General features: G+C 55.6%; 2 protein-coding genes across 2 annotated transcripts; both read right to left on the bottom strand.

Moving 5' to 3' along the window:
- Positions 1–2,628: 2,628 nt before the first annotated feature.
- Positions 2,629–5,907, bottom strand: ZNF768 (zinc finger protein 768). Its single transcript, XM_045460014.1, has 2 exons — positions 5,011–5,907; positions 2,629–4,719 (listed from the first exon to the last, which is right to left on the bottom strand). Exons 1-2 carry the CDS (start codon positions 5,096–5,098, stop codon positions 3,143–3,145), a joined length of 1,665 nt encoding a protein of 554 aa, XP_045315970.1. The 5' UTR covers positions 5,099–5,907; the 3' UTR covers positions 2,629–3,142.
- A 3,272-nt stretch (positions 5,908–9,179) lies between these two features.
- LOC123588786 (zinc finger protein 764-like) lies at positions 9,180–14,147 on the bottom strand. The gene is made up of 3 exons (XM_045460016.1): positions 13,379–14,147; positions 13,113–13,226; positions 9,180–12,329 (listed from the first exon to the last, which is right to left on the bottom strand). Exons 1-3 carry the CDS (start codon positions 13,572–13,574, stop codon positions 11,416–11,418), a joined length of 1,224 nt encoding a protein of 407 aa, XP_045315972.1. The 5' UTR covers positions 13,575–14,147; the 3' UTR covers positions 9,180–11,415.
- Positions 14,148–15,672: the final 1,525 nt, after the last annotated feature.

Genomic DNA, 15,672 nt, shown 5'->3' with positions numbered 1-15,672 from the left:
AGTACCTAACCTCTCTGGGACTCATTTCTTCATCTGTAAAATGGGAATCATAGCTGCACAGACCTCAGAGCTGTTGTGAACGCGAAATAATACTGGCAAGCTGTTGCTAGCACCTAAGTGCTTGATAAAGGTGGTAGATACGAATGGTTTCGTTGCGGGGCGCCTGGCTGGCTCCGTTGGTGGGGCACGCGGCTCTTGATCTTGGAGTTGTGAGTTCAAGCTCCATACTGGACGTAGAGATTACTTTTAAAAAATTTTTTTAACGTTTATTTATTTTTGAGACAGAGAGAGACAGAGCATGAACGGGGGAGGGGCAGAGAGAGAGGGAGACACAGAATCTGAAACAGGCTCCAGGCTCTGAGCTGTCAGCACAGAGCCCGATGTGGGGCTCGAACTCACGGACCGCGAGATCATGACCTGAGCCGAAGTCGGCCGCTTAACCGACTGAGCCACCCAGGCGCCCCGAGATTACTTTTTAAAACATGGTTTAGGGGCGCCTGGCTGGCTCAGTCGGTTAAGCACCCGACCCTTGATTTCAGCTCCAGGTCACGATCTCACCATTCAGTTCATCGGATCCAGCCCCGCTTTGGGCTCTGCCCTGACAGTGCTGAGCCTGCTTGGGATTCTCTCTCTCTCCCTCTCTCTATGCTCCTCCCCTGCTCATGCATGCTCTCTCTCTCTCCCATAATAAATAAATAAACATTAAAATATAGTTTAGTTGTACAGGATGATGTGGTAAAAGCGGCTCACTGGACTGCAGGTCAAACGACCCAGTATTGGAGTCCTAGTTCTCCACCGTGACCTTGGGAACGATGCGTGCCCTTTCTGGGCTTGGCCTGCCCCACCTGGGATCTGAAGGTACCTCAGAAGCTGTCACGGGGAAGAGAGGGGTAGGGGCGGAGCAGCTGAGTCTCCCTCTGTCATTTGATCTGCTTTAATATATTAAAGTTCTGGAAATAGCATATAGGCTACTTTATCAATGAACCGTGCCCGGGGCCTCCCAGCTTTCAGTGGCCCACAAACACGTTTGGGAGTTGAAAAAGAAAATCAACTCCAAAATATGAAAATTAAATTGTATAACTGGAATAAATGTTAAAACAAATGTCTATAAATGTAATATGTCAGGTGGTCAAATGCAGTTCTATTTAACACATATAGGTACATATATGAAGTCTATCAAATGGGGGAGGTGGAATATTTCATTTAATATTTGAAGTTCTGTGTGGTAGGATGTCTGTACAAAAATGAGCATAAAGTTTACAAAGGTCTTTAAAAGACCAAGAGATGTTACTTGAAAAATAATGTCCCACTTCCAAAACTAAAACTTAAAAAAAAAACACTAAACACAACCAAACTGCATTGAACCACGTAATCTCTAAGTCTCCTTCTAAACCTTGGAGAAACCTTGGAGACGCTGAACTGAAATGTGCTTAGAGAAGTTATTTGCTTCTGACAAGTTATAAGGCCCTATAGACAGGCGTGGGGCTGGGGGTGAGGTGAGGATTCTGAGGCCCGAGAGCCCTCATAGAGCGAGGATTCCTCACCTGCCTACGTGGCCGAGCCACCGGGGGCCGATGGAGCCAGGCAGACGTGGTCTGAATGTCTCACTGCCTCTTATCCATGCAGTGACTTTGAGCAGCTCTGCAAACTCATTTTTCCTCATCCGTGAAAAAAGAATGAAAGAGCCTGTCCTACTCAACTAAGGTAAAGGCAGGCTACGCCCCAGGAGCTCCCAGGCTCACCCACAGCACCAACTCGTCATCCTTTCCTAAGAGCCAAGTGTTAGGAGGGCTGAGGCTTAGGAAAGAAAAGTAGGCTAAAGGTGGGTTGGGAGCAAGGTGATCCCAATAGGTCTAGGGGTCCCCCAAAACAGGCAGAGCTGTAGCAAATCAGGCACAGCCTGGGGAGTGGGTTTTTTTTTTTTTTTTCCAGTTTATTTATTTTGAGAGAGAGAGGGCAGGGGAATGGCAGAGTCAGAAGGAGGGAGAGAATCGCAAGCAGGCTCCACACTGTCAGCTCAGAGCCCGACACTTTATCTCACAAACCGCGAGATCACGAACTGAGCCAAATCAAGAGTCCGACACTTAACTGACTGAGCCAGCCAGGTGCCCCAGGTGGGTGGGTTTTAAAGGCTAGACTTGTCCAATCCTCACGCTTGGTCCCACACGTGCCCCCTACAGGTGGGGTTGGAACTGCACACACTCCCTGCAGTTCTGGTGACTCAGGGTCCGCCCAAAGTGATGGTTAGAGGTTCCCGCTGGGGAGAGGAGAGAGCGATGGAGATGGAACCCAGGCTCTAGGCCTGGATATGAGAACAGGGTCTGTTCTCTGGTCCAAGGACAGACCAGACCCTCTGTTTGGTACGAGGGATATCCCACAAAGTTGAAAGCTTTCTCGCACCTCCCACACTGAGCCCCCTCCGTGTGCAGGATTCAAAGCATGAGACATGAACTTGGGAAGATATGGGAAGGTCATGTCTCTGGGGCATCAGATTATAAGATTCTCGTGACACGTGGAACATAAAAGCACTTCCCAAACAAGGCCCTATGGCTTTCACTGTATAGTTGCCACCGAGTGTCTCCCACTGCCCAGGGCACTGTCCATACACACATTTTAAGGACAAGTCTCTTTTACCACATAAAGGTTTTTATTGAACTCAAATTCAGGGGCTCCAAAGCCTGAGGAAGACAAGGGAGGCTGGGGTTTGCACCGAGGCCCAGGCCCCACCCCAGGGTCCCACTCCCCACCCCACTTACCCTCACCCCTTCCTGACTCAACGAGGGTCTCAGTAGCTACCAATCTAAGCTACCCCGCTCTAAGTAACCCTCCCCCCTCCCCCCTCCCTGCCTAGCACTTCGCCAAGCCAGGCACCCACCAAGGGGCATGCTGCTGCCGAGGCCAGATCTCTGCTGACCTCTTTTCTGGATCTCTCCCAGAGCCTCCCACCGCCTGCTTGGCCTCTCTCCAACCCCTCTCCATAGCCCGTTTCCCATAAGTCTCCAGGGCTCGTGACTTCCTCCACCCTGGCCCTCCACTCCTCCAACCTCCTCCAGCTTTTCCACTATTCCTTCTAAAGGTTTCTCTAGCTTCCTGTCCCCTTCTCTTCAGCCCACTGCCTCCCCAGCCCCGGAGGGGTCCCAGGTCAGCGGCGGCCAGCTGCGTGGGTCCGCTGGTGGCGGATGAGGTCGGAGCTCTGCGAGAAGGCCTTTCCACAGTCATCGCACTTGTAGGGCCGCTCCCCGCTGTGGACCCGGTGATGCTGCAGCAGCGTGGAAGAGCGGCAGAAGCCCTTGCCGCACACGGCGCACCTGTAGGGCCGCTCGCCCGTGTGGGAGCGCTGGTGCTGAATCAGCGTGGAGGAGCGGTTGAAGGTCTTGCCGCAGTCGGGGCAGCTGTAGGTGCGGCCTGGAAGGTGGGTGCGGGCATGGATGGCCAGCACAGAGCTCTGGCCGAAGCGCTTGCCGCACTCAGGGCACTTGAAGGGCTTCTCACGAGCGTGGCTGCGGGCGTGGGGGATAAGTGCCGAGCGCTGCGAGAAGCTCTTGCCACAGATGCCGCAGCTGAAGGGCCTTTGCCCGGTGTGCACCCTCTGGTGACTGCGCAGGGAAGAGTTCTGGCTGTAGCACTTGCCGCACTCGGGGCAGCTGTAGGGCCGCTCGTGGCTGTGGGTGCGCTGGTGCCGCAGGAGGTAGGAGCTGTCACCGAAGGCCTTGCCACAGTGCGGGCACTTGTAGGGCTTCTGACCAGAGTGGGTGCGCTGGTGGCGAAGCAGGTAAGAGCTGTCAGCGAAGGCCTTGCCGCAACGGGGACACTTGTAGGGCCGCTCGCCCGTGTGGGTGCGCTGGTGTTTGATGAGGTCAGAGCTCTGGGAGAAGGCCTTGCTACAGACCTCACATTTATAGGGCTTCTCACCCGTATGGATGCGCTGGTGCTGGATCAGGGTGGAGCCCCGCCCAAAGCTCTTCCCACAGATACCACAGATGTTAGGCCGAGGGCCCTGCCCACCCCTGGCCCGGCCACCCCGCCGGCCTGGCCCCCGAAGGGTCCCGGTTAGGCCCAGGGGATTCTGGAGCATCTCAAACTGGGGTGTAGCCAGTAGGGCCCCTGTGGGCATCTCAAAAGGTGGCCCTAGGGGCAGGGCCCCTGTGGGCTGCTCCCCAAACCCCTGGGTGAAGGAGTCCAAGGGATGGACTCCCAAGGGGATGCTCAAGGGATTCTTTTCCTCCGGATTCAGAAGCATCTCTGCACCTTCCTGAAATTTGGAACTTTGAGCTTCAAATTCAGGGCTTTGGGTTTTGAACTCAGGATTCTGGGGCTCATATCCTGGGCTCTGGGGTGCATATCCAGGACTCTGGGGTTCATATCCAGGGCTCTTGGGTTCATACCCAGGGCTCCGGGGTTCATATCCAGGGCTCTTGGGTTCATACCCAGGGCTTTGGGGCTCATACCTAGGGCTTTGGGGCTCAAACTCAGGGCTCTGAGAATCTGATTCAGGGCTTCTGGGTGCAAATTCAGGGCTTGGGGGCACACACCCAGGGCTTCGGGACTCAAAACCTGGGCTTTCAGGCTCAAACCTGGGGCTTTGGGGCTCAAACTCGGGGCTCTGTGGCTCAAACCCAGGGCTCTGGGGCTCAAGCCCAAAGGGTATCTCTTCGACCTCATAGTCCCCAGTGCCTTCTTGTTGAGACATTTCTTCTTCCTCATTCTCACTCACGTTGCCTGCAGGATCAGAGAATTACAGAAAACCCATATTGCGTGGGGCCTGGAAGGTCATTTGGTCCCAACACTAGTTGTCACAAACCTCTCCCTCCTCCTCCAACAGGGTCGCTGGCCCTTGAGCAAGTGCTGAAATTCCCACCTCCCCCTTAGCCGACCCAGGACATCCAGTCCCCGCCCCCGCCTCCTCCAAGTCCCAAGCGTCCAAGCCCACGGCTCTCTACCCCTCCCACGGCCCACAGCCCCCTCTCCCGCTCCCAGGCACGCTCCCCGGAGAGGCGTTCCCTCCCTCACCTTTGAGGGACCCTTCAGGGCTCCCCAGTTCATCAGGACTTTGCACATCCCCGGGCTCGAGGCCCCACGGCGACGCCTCCCGTTCCATCCCCGCCGGCTCCCAGTGCTGCGGCGGCGGCGATGGCGGACGATCCTGCGACCAGGCCTGAGTGCCCTGAGACCCGGGCCCTCGCCGCCCGCCTGTTCAGCGCCGCCCAGGGGACCCGGCTGCCCAGCCCGGGCCCCTGAGGCCGGACGTCTTGACCCTGGGCCTCTCCGGCCGGCCGGGCCCCTCCCCTACCCGCGGCCCCGCCCCCACCCACAAGGTCTCGCCTTGCCCTGGGGCCCTCAAAGGCCCCCGTGCGTCGTGGCCTCGGAGATGAGGGTCTTCACGACTCGCCCTGCCGCCCCCGAACGTCGCTCCCCGCCCGCGACCCCGCCGTCTGGCCCCCCAGCCCGGGCTGGGCTGCGGCTGTCCGACCCCCTCCCCCTCCCGCACAGGAAGTGTCCGTCCGCGGCCAGTTTCCCCCGCTGGCTAGCGCCACGGCCTCTCTAGGAGCGGCTGGAGGTGGAAACTCGTTGGCATTAACCCTGGGCTGGATGGCCCCGTGGTTGAGGTGGGGGACGACGGGGCGCCCTGGAGCCGGCGGGAAAGGCTGGGGCACTTTGTGTGCTGTGCCCTAGGTCTCCGTCCATCCAGGAGCCTATCTATCCGTCTCAAGAGCCCTGCGTCCGTCAGTGCCTGTGGCCAAGGGCGAGGCGACAAGCGAGACCAAGGTCAGCGAGAAGGAGCGACGCTTCCCGGCGCCAGCGGGGGCGGTGTCTAGCTCCCCTCCCCTCTCGGGCCTTAGGGTCAGCTCCGGCCGCGCCTCGGGAACCTGGCCGGACTCCCCGTCTAGTGCTCCTGAGTCTGGGACCTCCCTCCCACCCCCAACCCGAACTCTACTTCTCCACATCGGCGCGCCCACCCCGACTCCTCCTGGCCCCCTCCCCTCTCGGTTCCTCCTAATCTCCACCCTACCCCCTCCGGGAGGGCTAGGATCGTTGCCAGGGAAACAGCCCCGCCTCCGGTTTCCAGAGACACGTCCTCTACCTCCCAGGGACTACAGCGATTGGCCGGTAGAGCTCGATCGTCCCGCCTCCTCCCTCTACACCAATTGCTAGGCACTCATGGTCGCCAGGGAACGCGAGGCACCTTTCTGATTGGGTGGAGGGGGCGCAGGCTGGCTCCACCTACCCCCGCGGCCAGAAGCGCCAGCGGGCTGAGCGGGAGGCGCTTGGCGTCTGCCTTAGAGTCGGGCGTATGCTTTCAGAACTTTTCCCGCCCCTATTTACCTTTCATTCTGTCTCGCCTTTTTGAAGAAAGCCAGCGACCTGGAGACACACAACCTTCCTACCCCGGTCTCCCGCATACTTCCTTTCCCAGCACTTTCGTTTCTCCCACACGTTTCTGATGCTGAAAGGGCCAGTTGGCGGATCCTCCCGCAGAAAGGAGGCGGCTTTCTTTTCTATCACCTGCTTCTCCCTTCCACCTTCCCTGAAGTGGGATCCTTAGTCCCTAGTTCCTGGATTTTCTCACAGGGAGACAGGGATCCTATGGGAGTTACTTCCACGTGAGGGTGATGGAGTTCAGGAGAAGGAGAGAACCATCTGGCCTTTAAGGGAGCTAAGAACTCTCCAGTCCTGTCTGACTTGGGATAGAACTTTGTAGAGGAAGGGAACCTGAGGAACACTGCCCTACGTGCAGCTCTGAATCAAGGAAAAAGTGACTCTGGAAAGACAACTTCATAGGATCCAATGTTTGTCCCTTTTTTTTTTTTTTTCTCTCACCCTTGCTGCTGAAACTATTTTGGTAGTGTTCTTGACAGTTGATGAGCCAAATTCTCCCTGTATGCATGATCAGGAGCCATGATTGTGTTTTCTTGTTGCCTTCTCAGACAAATGAAGGGAAGAAAGTGGTTAGGAGGAAAGATGGCATCTTCTATTCTCCTGAAAGAGATGAGAACAAGAATCTGGAGAATTCCAAGCGGTAAAAGCCTAGAGAAAGCAGGCTTACAAGTAGAATCACAACTATCTTCCTAGAAATAAAGCAGGAGTAGTTTCCCCTCCAGAGGAACAGCTTCCACCTCCACACCTATCCTAAAGCCTTTGGCAAGGATGGCTCACACCGCCCAGCACTAGATGGTCCACGTGGGCAGAATACACTACTCACGCACTCACACAAATGAGAACAAGTCTCCTGCATCAGACGCTTTTTCTCTGACCACCAAGCTGCTTACCCACCAGAAAATTTACACAGGAGAGTAGCTGTTCCCTGCAAAGTGTGTGGCGAGGCCTCCAGCCACAGCTCTGAAGTGATCCCATCGCCTATACTCTCCACAAGCCCCACGTGTAGCAGGAGTCAGGCCAGGGCTTCAGGCTCCTCTGGCACCAGCATTTCCCCATGGAAATTCAGTCTTACTAGTGCCTAGAGTGAGAGTGGCTGACTTCCCGGTAGGCTCCTCCAGTACCAGTCCCATCCATGCAATGGACCTTTGAGAAGCAACCAGCCATAGCAGTGAGAGGCTCTAAGCACAGGGAATCCTCTGATGCAGGTTCCAACTTGACCCAGCACCAACTAATCCAAGGCAGGAGTCCACTGACCTTATTCTATCACTGTGCCCTGGTGAGGAAGAGCTGTGTGTGTGTCCTGAATTGGGGGGGGGGGGGGGGGCACCTTGTCCACAGCATCATCCCTGGTGTGCAGCAGCACTGGGGCAGAGCTATTGACTGTGCGGCCAAGGCTTATGGTCCAGCCAACTTGGCCAACACCCGAGCAAAGTTTCTCAGTGTGAGGGGGCTTCTGCGTGAACTGTCATTTCCCTGCATGCAACAGACAAGCCCTCTTAAGAGGCCTTCTGTCAGATGCTACAAGAGATGCCCCTGTATTTTCAAGATTTCAGGTCCCCAGGAAAAGCTCAGCCATGGCACAGGCCCCTTTGGGACAAAGAAAATGGGAGTCTTTGTATATGGCTAGGTCATCCTCTGACCTGACACATTTTGCAAAATTAAGAGCAGCTAGAAAGTACTGTTTTCCTCAGCACATCATTACCAGGCATAAGATTCCATCCCAGGAGATTCTGATTCAATAGGCCAGAGACAGAACCCAGGAAGCTAGCTACATTCTAAAGTTACTGCATGGGATTCTGTGGCAGAAAGGCCTTATTTTGAAAAAATTCTGGCATAGAGGCGCCTGGATGGCTAAGTGTCCAACTTCGGCTCAGGTCACGATCTCACAGTTCACAAATTCAAGCCCTGTGTTAGACTGTGTGCTGATAGCTCAGAGCCTGGAGCCTGCTTTGGATTCTGTCTCCCCACCTCTTTACCCTCCCCCACTTGCACTCCCATCTCTCTCAAAAAAATAAACATAAAAAAAAAAAAAAAAACTGCCCTAGAGCAGGTTTTTGCTTCTTTGGCTTGTAAACATCTTTGCACACCCTGTTCCTAGAAAGATGCACATAAACATTCAAAACTGTTTAGGGGTCTTTAAAAGCTCAAGTCAATACTTGTCCTTATTTTACATGCCTTGGACAAGCTAGGAATGGGTCACGTGGTCATGACCTCGACCCTTCACTCTAGCTACGTGGATGGGGCTCATTTTGTCCAGTGCAGACAAGCATTTCTCCTGATGCACCAGGAAGCCCTAGGAAAACTGTCTTCCTGGCTTAAATTGTTCAGGCTCTGAGCCTCAAAGACCTGTGGTAGCAGAGAGAAAAGGGAGCTCCATCCCTGGTGGCGGTATCCATGCCAAGAAATGAGGAGCTGAGGACAGAGTGAAGCTGAGCCAGAAGTTATTTCATTACACTAAAAAATTGATTAGGAGCGCCTGGGTGGCTCAGTTGGTTAGACAGCCGACTTCAGCTCAGGTCATGATCTCGCAGTCCGTGAGTTCGAGCCCCGCGTCAGGCTCTGTGCTGACAGCTCTGAGCCTGGAGCCTGCTTTAAATTCTGTGTCTCCCTCTCTCTCTGCTCCTCCCCTGCTTGTGCTGTCTCTCTCTGTCTCTCAAAAATAAATAAATGTTTTTAAAAAAAATTTTTTTTAATTAGATTAAATGGTGGAACGTTGGGTCACAAAGGCAGGAAGCAGAGGAGCTGGGTCTGGTTTTGGGCCCCTAAGCAAGCCTTGCAAACTTCAAAGCACTCAGAGAAAGTAGCAATTATGGTACCTTTAATTGGTAAGCTGCGGCAGGGTCCAGATCTGGCTTTGAAGCTGAGCTGACAACTGGTGTTGCAGGCTGGGCTTTCCCCAGGCAGTGCTGAGGGTTTAGGCAAGGGAAGGGTTGTACACTGGCTTCTCTAGGGAATTAAAAGCTGATACAAATGTAGCTCCTGTTGCCAAGGTGCTCTTTTCACTTCACGTCCCCCTTGTGACAAGGTGGCGCATGAGCCAATCCTCCCAGTAAAATTTAGGGTAAGTCAGGTCTTGGTGGGGTCCGATTTGAAGATTTAGTTGGAATCAAGTCGGTTGATGACTTCACCTGAACAGTGTCTTTTCACCAAATTTTCTACCTCTTCCTTTACAACAAATCTGGTTTCTTCCTAACGTAGGCCAGACACGACTGGGGCTGAGTTGGGTGAAGAAAGCAAGTGCATACAGGCTAGCAGAAGACACAAGACCCTGGTATTACTCCTTGAGGTGAAGGTGAAGGGTCATCCTGGCCAGAGGCAGGAACGGGTCCGCTCCTGGCTGGCTGCTTCATCACCTGGGCAAGGCTGGACTTGACCACAGAGGAACTGGTAGTAGATGGATAATGGAGTCACAGGTGATACACTTGGGAATAAAGATGAGCACGGTTCTCTTGGCTGCTAATCCCACATGTTCCTGGCCTGACCCCTTTGTTCATGATGGGCAGTACTTAAAAAAGAGAAGAGGCAAGCTTTGCTTCTGTTTGCCCTAGAACTCTCATCTTGGGCTGGTTTCTCTCTTGCCTTGCTCTGCTACGTGTATTTTGTCAGTCATCTTGTGCCTGGGCTTCACCGATACTGGGTTCCTGTCCCTAGTCCAGGTCATTGCTTGGGAGCCATTATAGGGAGTGAGCAGATGCCTCCAGAACCTTGGCTGAGACACTGGCAAGGAACTCAGGAGTGCTGTGGTCAAGACAGCTGTAGACCAAGAACCCTGGAATATCACTCTGTATGTGACCTTGGACAGGTTGTTTGGCCTCCCCCAGTCTCAGAGTCCCCAGATGAAAAAAGGATGGAAAAGCCAAGATCCCTTCCAGTTCAAAAAGATGACGAGGCCCTCCTCGCTGGCTCGAGGGTGGCTTAAAGCCTGAGCAAAAGGGCTCTTCCAGGGTGGCCCGAGAAAGACTGGAGGGCACATTCAGAGCCTTCCTCTTCAAACACAGGAACTGCCGGTCAGCTGAGAGTCATACTGTGGCCTGACAGAGATACCACTCGGTCTGGGGCAAAATATACAATCCTGACAGCCTCTTCCTGACTGGACTGTCCTTCCCTAGCAAGATGGTTCCTTCCTCGGGTGGTTATGAGGACAAAATGAGTTGATGGACAAGACAGTACTTTGTAAATCAGAGAATGTGATACAGCAAACATCTGAAATAAAGCCTGCTTTTACTTCTCTCCTGCCACCCTTTCACATACATGCTACCTGAATCCCTGATTCAGGAGAACATGAATGCTGTGCACCGGTTTGCAAACTCAAATGACTAGAGGAAACCAAGAGGTCATGTAAAATGAGGGGGAAATGCCAGATAAAGAGGGCCTGCTTTACCCAGGGGCATGGACAAGTAATGACAAGTGCCAGCTGATGCTAGTCAGGAGGTGACATGGAGTGGTGGGCATGCTGGACAGCTGCTCCTAGGCTCCTGCCAATTGAGGTTTCGTGGGAGCGCAGGTCAAGTTGCCAAATCTTTGGATTTTTCATAAGAGTCCAGAAACCTGAATTTTTGCGTGCAACATCCTTTTAAATCTTAACCAAGAATTTGGGACACTTGAAAATGTTGGTTGGGCCAAAAGTAACGTTTTAAATGTTGCTGCGAGCCAGATTCAGTACACGGCCATCAGTTTTTAAGCCCTGCAGTAAAAAGACAACGGGTAGAATAAAGTTCTCTTCTACCTCAATCCTCTTGACACATCTAGGCTGAGAAACGGGCCTTTTCTTCCCCCACAGTGGATGTCTTGTAGAAGTGCTTACCTCAGCCCTAACTCAGCAAAGGGGGCTTCTAGAATCTGGGAGCAAGGTGTCAACAGATCAAGCTTGTGAAGGCCTAAGATAAGATGGTCCTCGTCCCCCAGGTCCACCTCTTGTCCAGAATTCTGTGACCTCCCTGGAGCTGCCACAGAGGTTCAAGCCCCTGAGCTAAGCCTGGGCCTCAGGCAATGCCTAGACCTTCACCCTTTGCCTTGCCTTCTTACAGACCATCACCATCACCCACACTCCTGGAATATTTCCGGGTAGTGCTGGAAGCCCACAGGTGGGTCCAGCTCCCCTTGGCCAGGGGCCAAGGGCACAGGCAACCCGCCGGCACTCCGGCCCCTGTGCCCTCCAGCACCAGGCCTGTGGACCCACTGGTGCTTGGCCATGGCGGACTTCTGGCCAAAGCACCTGCCACACTGAGGACAGGGGTAGGGGCGTTCACCACTGTGGGTACGCCGATGGGCTGCCATTTCGGAGCTCTGTCGGAAGCAGCGCCCACAGTCTGGGCACGGGTAGGGCTTCTCGCCCGTATGGGTGCGCACGTGGCGCCGAAGGTCTGACGCGTGGGCAAAGGCACGGCCACAGTCCGCGCAGGGGAAGGGAGTCTCGCCACTGTGGACCCGCTGGTGCTGGTAGAGGGCAGAGCTCTGGCTAAAGCAGCGGCCGCAGTCGGCACAGCGGTAGGGCTTCTCGCCTGTGTGGACCCGAAGGTGAGTGGTGAGGGCAGAGCGCTGGGTGAAAGCCCGGCCACAGTCCAGGCAGCGGTGGGGCCGCTCCCCACGGTGGATGGCCCGGTGCTTGCTCAGAGAGGAGGCCTGGCTAAAGCCCTTGCCGCAGTCAGGGCAGCAGAAGGGCTTCTCACCCGTGTGGGTGTACAGGTGCTCCACCAGGGTAGAGCGCCAGGCGAAACTCTTCCCACACATGTAGCAGCCATGACGCTGATCTGCCCTCGGGACAGGGGGATGGGCACAGAGTGGGGGGCGACCCCGGCGAGGTGCCTTGGATGGCTGCTCCAAGCCATAAGGGAGCCCAGCAGAAGGGTGTTTCAGAGTCGTCAGCCCAGCAGGCCGAGCTTCCGCAGAGAGGATCTTCTCTAGTGCCTCAGTCCCTTCTCTTTGTCCTTTCTCTTCCTTGTTTCTGGAATCTGCCGGGAGGTAAGGGGAGAGAGAGCTCAGACTCTGGCTTGTCCTGGTCCTTAAAGTCAAACCCCAAATGGTGACAGAGAAGCCTCTTAGATACAGAGCCACCTTCTGGACCCACCGCTGCTGCCTCTGGGACTCGGCTCAGTACAGGCGGGGAAGCTCAGAGTGACACCTTTTCCTGAGCTGCAGAGGACAGAAAAGACGCAGAGACAAAAAAAGAAGGAACAGGGCACCGTACATTCTACCTCAGAGTTAGGGAAATGGGGGAAGGGAGGACATTTTTGCTGGATCACGGAGGAGGAGTGGATGTTTCAGGATGCTGTCCAGGCAGCAGGAACAGTACAAGAGAAGGATGAATGTGGCTGGCATTGACAAGCACACAGGGACAGGATACGGTGCAAGGATGAACTGCAGAAAGAAAACAGTGGAAGCCAAGAGAATGGAGATGCCACAAAAATATAACCAAAAGAAAGAAAACTGAAACAAAAGGCGGCAGAGAAGCTAGAGGGTAGGAAAATGGCAGGAGGGATGATGTGAAGCTCAAAAGAGCTTAGGGACCAACAAGTGGTGAGAGGCACAGATTCGCTGGAGAGGCAGGTAGGCAGGGTCCTGCAGCCCAGCAGGACTGGGCTGAACCCGGCAGCTAGGCAGAGGCCGGCATGGTAACCTCAGCTGGGAAAGCAATTCAGGGAAGAAAATGAGGAGCAGGGTAGGTGTTGGCACAGGGGAGCAGGATGGGTCAGGCCCAGAGGAGGTCCCAGGAGACGCAGAACCCAATACTTCACCTGTGTCTGCTGCCGTCAGACACTCTCCCACCTCCGGATCCCGGGCATCCGGGCCCCACAGGTCGGCCTCTTCCTCCACCCAGGAGATGAGGGCTGGCTTGGTGCCTCGGAACCCTGGGGGAGGAGAACGCAAACCCCACGCTGCCGGGAGGCCCTCCCCCTGCGGTCCCGACTTCCCAGACCTAGGGCCTCCCACTGCCCGAGCCGGCCCGGAGGCCGGGCGGGGTGGGCGGGGAGGTGGCCCAGGCGAGCAGGCGGGGCCTCACCGAGCGCGCCCAGGTGGCCGTAGGTCTCCCGCATCACGTCCCGGTACAGGGCCCGCTGCGCGGGCCGCAGACACCCCCACTCCTCCGGGGAGAAGTACACGGCCACGTCCGCGAAGCACACGGCTCCCGGCCTCCTCCGCTCGCGCCCGGCCGCGTCCGGTTCCCCCACGGGGAGCGGGGCCGGAGGCGGCGCCATGGAAAGTGCCGGGCCGGGGTCCGGGGAGCCTCCCGCGCCAGAAGCAGCCTCCGGGCCGGGGTGCGGGCCGGAAGGCCGGGAGCGCGACAGCCGGCCCCTCGAGGGCCCACCCCGCTGGCCAACGACCAAGAGCTGCCAGCCGAAGGGACACAGACCCTCGGAAAGAAATGGCGGCAACGCGCCGCGCGAACGTTGCTCCTACGCAACCGTGCCCAGATGACGCCTCCCCCGGGGTCTCCAGGTGGCTTTGTCCTCGAGCCCTCAGCCAAAATGGCCGCGACGGCTACAAATGCCGGTGAGGGCGGCCCGCTCCGCCCGGCCCACGGAGGGGCGGCGGGCCACCACTGCCCCGCACCGGTTCCCGCACCCGTCGCGCCGGGAGGCGCAGTCTCAGCCCCGCCGGGGTTTGCAGAAGGCACGGGCGCGGCGGGAGGTCCGGCCTGACCCCGCCCGCTCTGCCTTTGTGAATTCCACGTTCCTAAATGGGTTTCCACCAGTCACTGGATGACAGCAGCCTTTTCCGAATGTTGAAAGGAGAAAAATGTAGTGGGTAAAAGAGAACCTTCTCTACTGGACGCTTGTTCGAGCCTGATGTTCTGGGAGCTTCTATTTCAGGAGATGGTGGGGGCAGCTGGGGGAGAGTAGGGTAGGGTCTGTAAAAGGTCAGAAGGACCCACTTTCTGCAAGCTTACTCTCCCCCACTTGCCCTGCAGGAGGCCTCTCTCGAACGTCTGTTTACCTCTAGCTCGAGCCTGGCTCATAAGCTCCTGATCACAGAGCCTCCTGCCGCCCTTGCCCTGCGTGAATGTCCCACTAACTAGCACCTTGGACTAGTCACGGCTGCAACTGAACTCATCCCTTTGGCCCTCCAGCCTGCTCCTCTTGGGGTCTTTATCACAGCAAACGGCACCAACTCTCTCCATCATTTCTACCTTGAACCCCCCTCCCTCCACACATTTCATTGACAGCTTACTCTGTGTCCCTACTTGCCTTCATAAATACCCTTCCCTAAGAAGACTTGATCATTTTCCTTTGGTCAGCTAAATCACAGCATTTCACACACCTCATGGAAATGCACTTCTCTTCAGTAGGTCTAGGGTCTAGTCTGGAGCTTTTCTCTGCTTGCCTCCTTCCAGAGGCCTCCCTGAGCCTTGCGCCCAACACCTTGTATCTGGTGGACACTTCTCCCCACATCGGAGGAGCTGGGCAAGTAGAGTTGATCACAGCAGAAAAGGGGAAAAGGAAAAGACAAAAAGCCTGGAAGAGGTAAGCATGCAGATTTGCCCAGGGACTTGACTGAGCCGTAGTTCCTCCTAGCCTCTCACACCACTGAAGGACATAAGAAAAAAAAACAGATTTCCATAAGACTAGTGGGGTTTTCTCATCTGTCAGTGCCCACTCCTCATGGTGGTGCCTCTCACACACAGGCCTAGAAGAGCTCTGGGAGTGCTGAAAACCCACAGAGGGGTCTGGATGCTCCTGAGGAAGAACCCAGGGCAGGATTCACACCCATGTCAGCCCCTGAGGTCCATGGCACCAGGCCGGGGTCTCCTGGTGGTTCTCTGACTAAAGTACCTCCCACACTGGAGACAGGAATAAAACAGCTTGCCTGTGTGAGTCAGCAGGGAGCATGAAAGGTACTAGCTATGGCAGAAGGAGTGGCCACACTAGCTGCAGGCACAGGGTCCCTCTCCAGGTGAAAGGTCATGGCAAATCATGCCTGCACTTGGTGCAGGGTGCTGTGTGAGTAGCAGACACTGAGGCTGGGTGTAGAGTTGGGGCTTGGGAAAGGCCTGGCTACATACAGGCACCCTTGGCCACAGGCTCAGACGCCAAGCTAGTGTCTCTCACCCCAGGGGCTCGTGACATCTCCCAAATAGACTCCTTCTGCTGGCCCCCTCCATATGCATCACTTTTCTGAGTGGCTGTTGTGAAACACAGTAGATTCAAACTCTACTCAACCTTCACAACTGCAGATGGGTACCTAGCCCCTGGAAGCACCCACCTAGACTGTGTTGGCCACAATCGAGGGGGTCACAAGTCAGGGCCATTTCTACTTTGAAACCAACCCGAAGAGATACCCTCATCCAGAGGAGCA

The sequence above is a fragment of the Leopardus geoffroyi genome, chromosome E3, assembly GCF_018350155.1.
Source record: "Leopardus geoffroyi isolate Oge1 chromosome E3, O.geoffroyi_Oge1_pat1.0, whole genome shotgun sequence".
Classification (NCBI taxonomy): domain Eukaryota; kingdom Metazoa; phylum Chordata; class Mammalia; order Carnivora; family Felidae; genus Leopardus; species Leopardus geoffroyi.
Note: the sequence above shows the minus strand (reverse complement) of the source record. Positions and strands in the feature narration are given on the sequence as shown.

Coding starts and splice junctions, on each gene's coding strand:
- LOC123588786 (XM_045460016.1), bottom strand. CDS start 13,574: ATGGCGCCGCCTCCGGCCCCGCTCCCCGTGGGGGAACCGGACGCGGCC. Junction 13,227..13,378: donor CGGCCACCTGGGCGCGCTCG/GTGAGGCCCCGC, acceptor CTCCTCCCCCAG/GGTTCCGAGGCACCAAGCCA. Junction 12,330..13,112: donor TCTGACGGCAGCAGACACAG/GTGAAGTATTGG, acceptor ACCTCCCGGCAG/ATTCCAGAAACAAGGAAGAG.
- ZNF768 (XM_045460014.1), bottom strand. CDS start 5,098: ATGGAACGGGAGGCGTCGCCGTGGGGCCTCGAGCCCGGGGATGTGCAA. Junction 4,720..5,010: donor CCCTGAAGGGTCCCTCAAAG/GTGAGGGAGGGA, acceptor CTGATCCTGCAG/GCAACGTGAGTGAGAATGAG.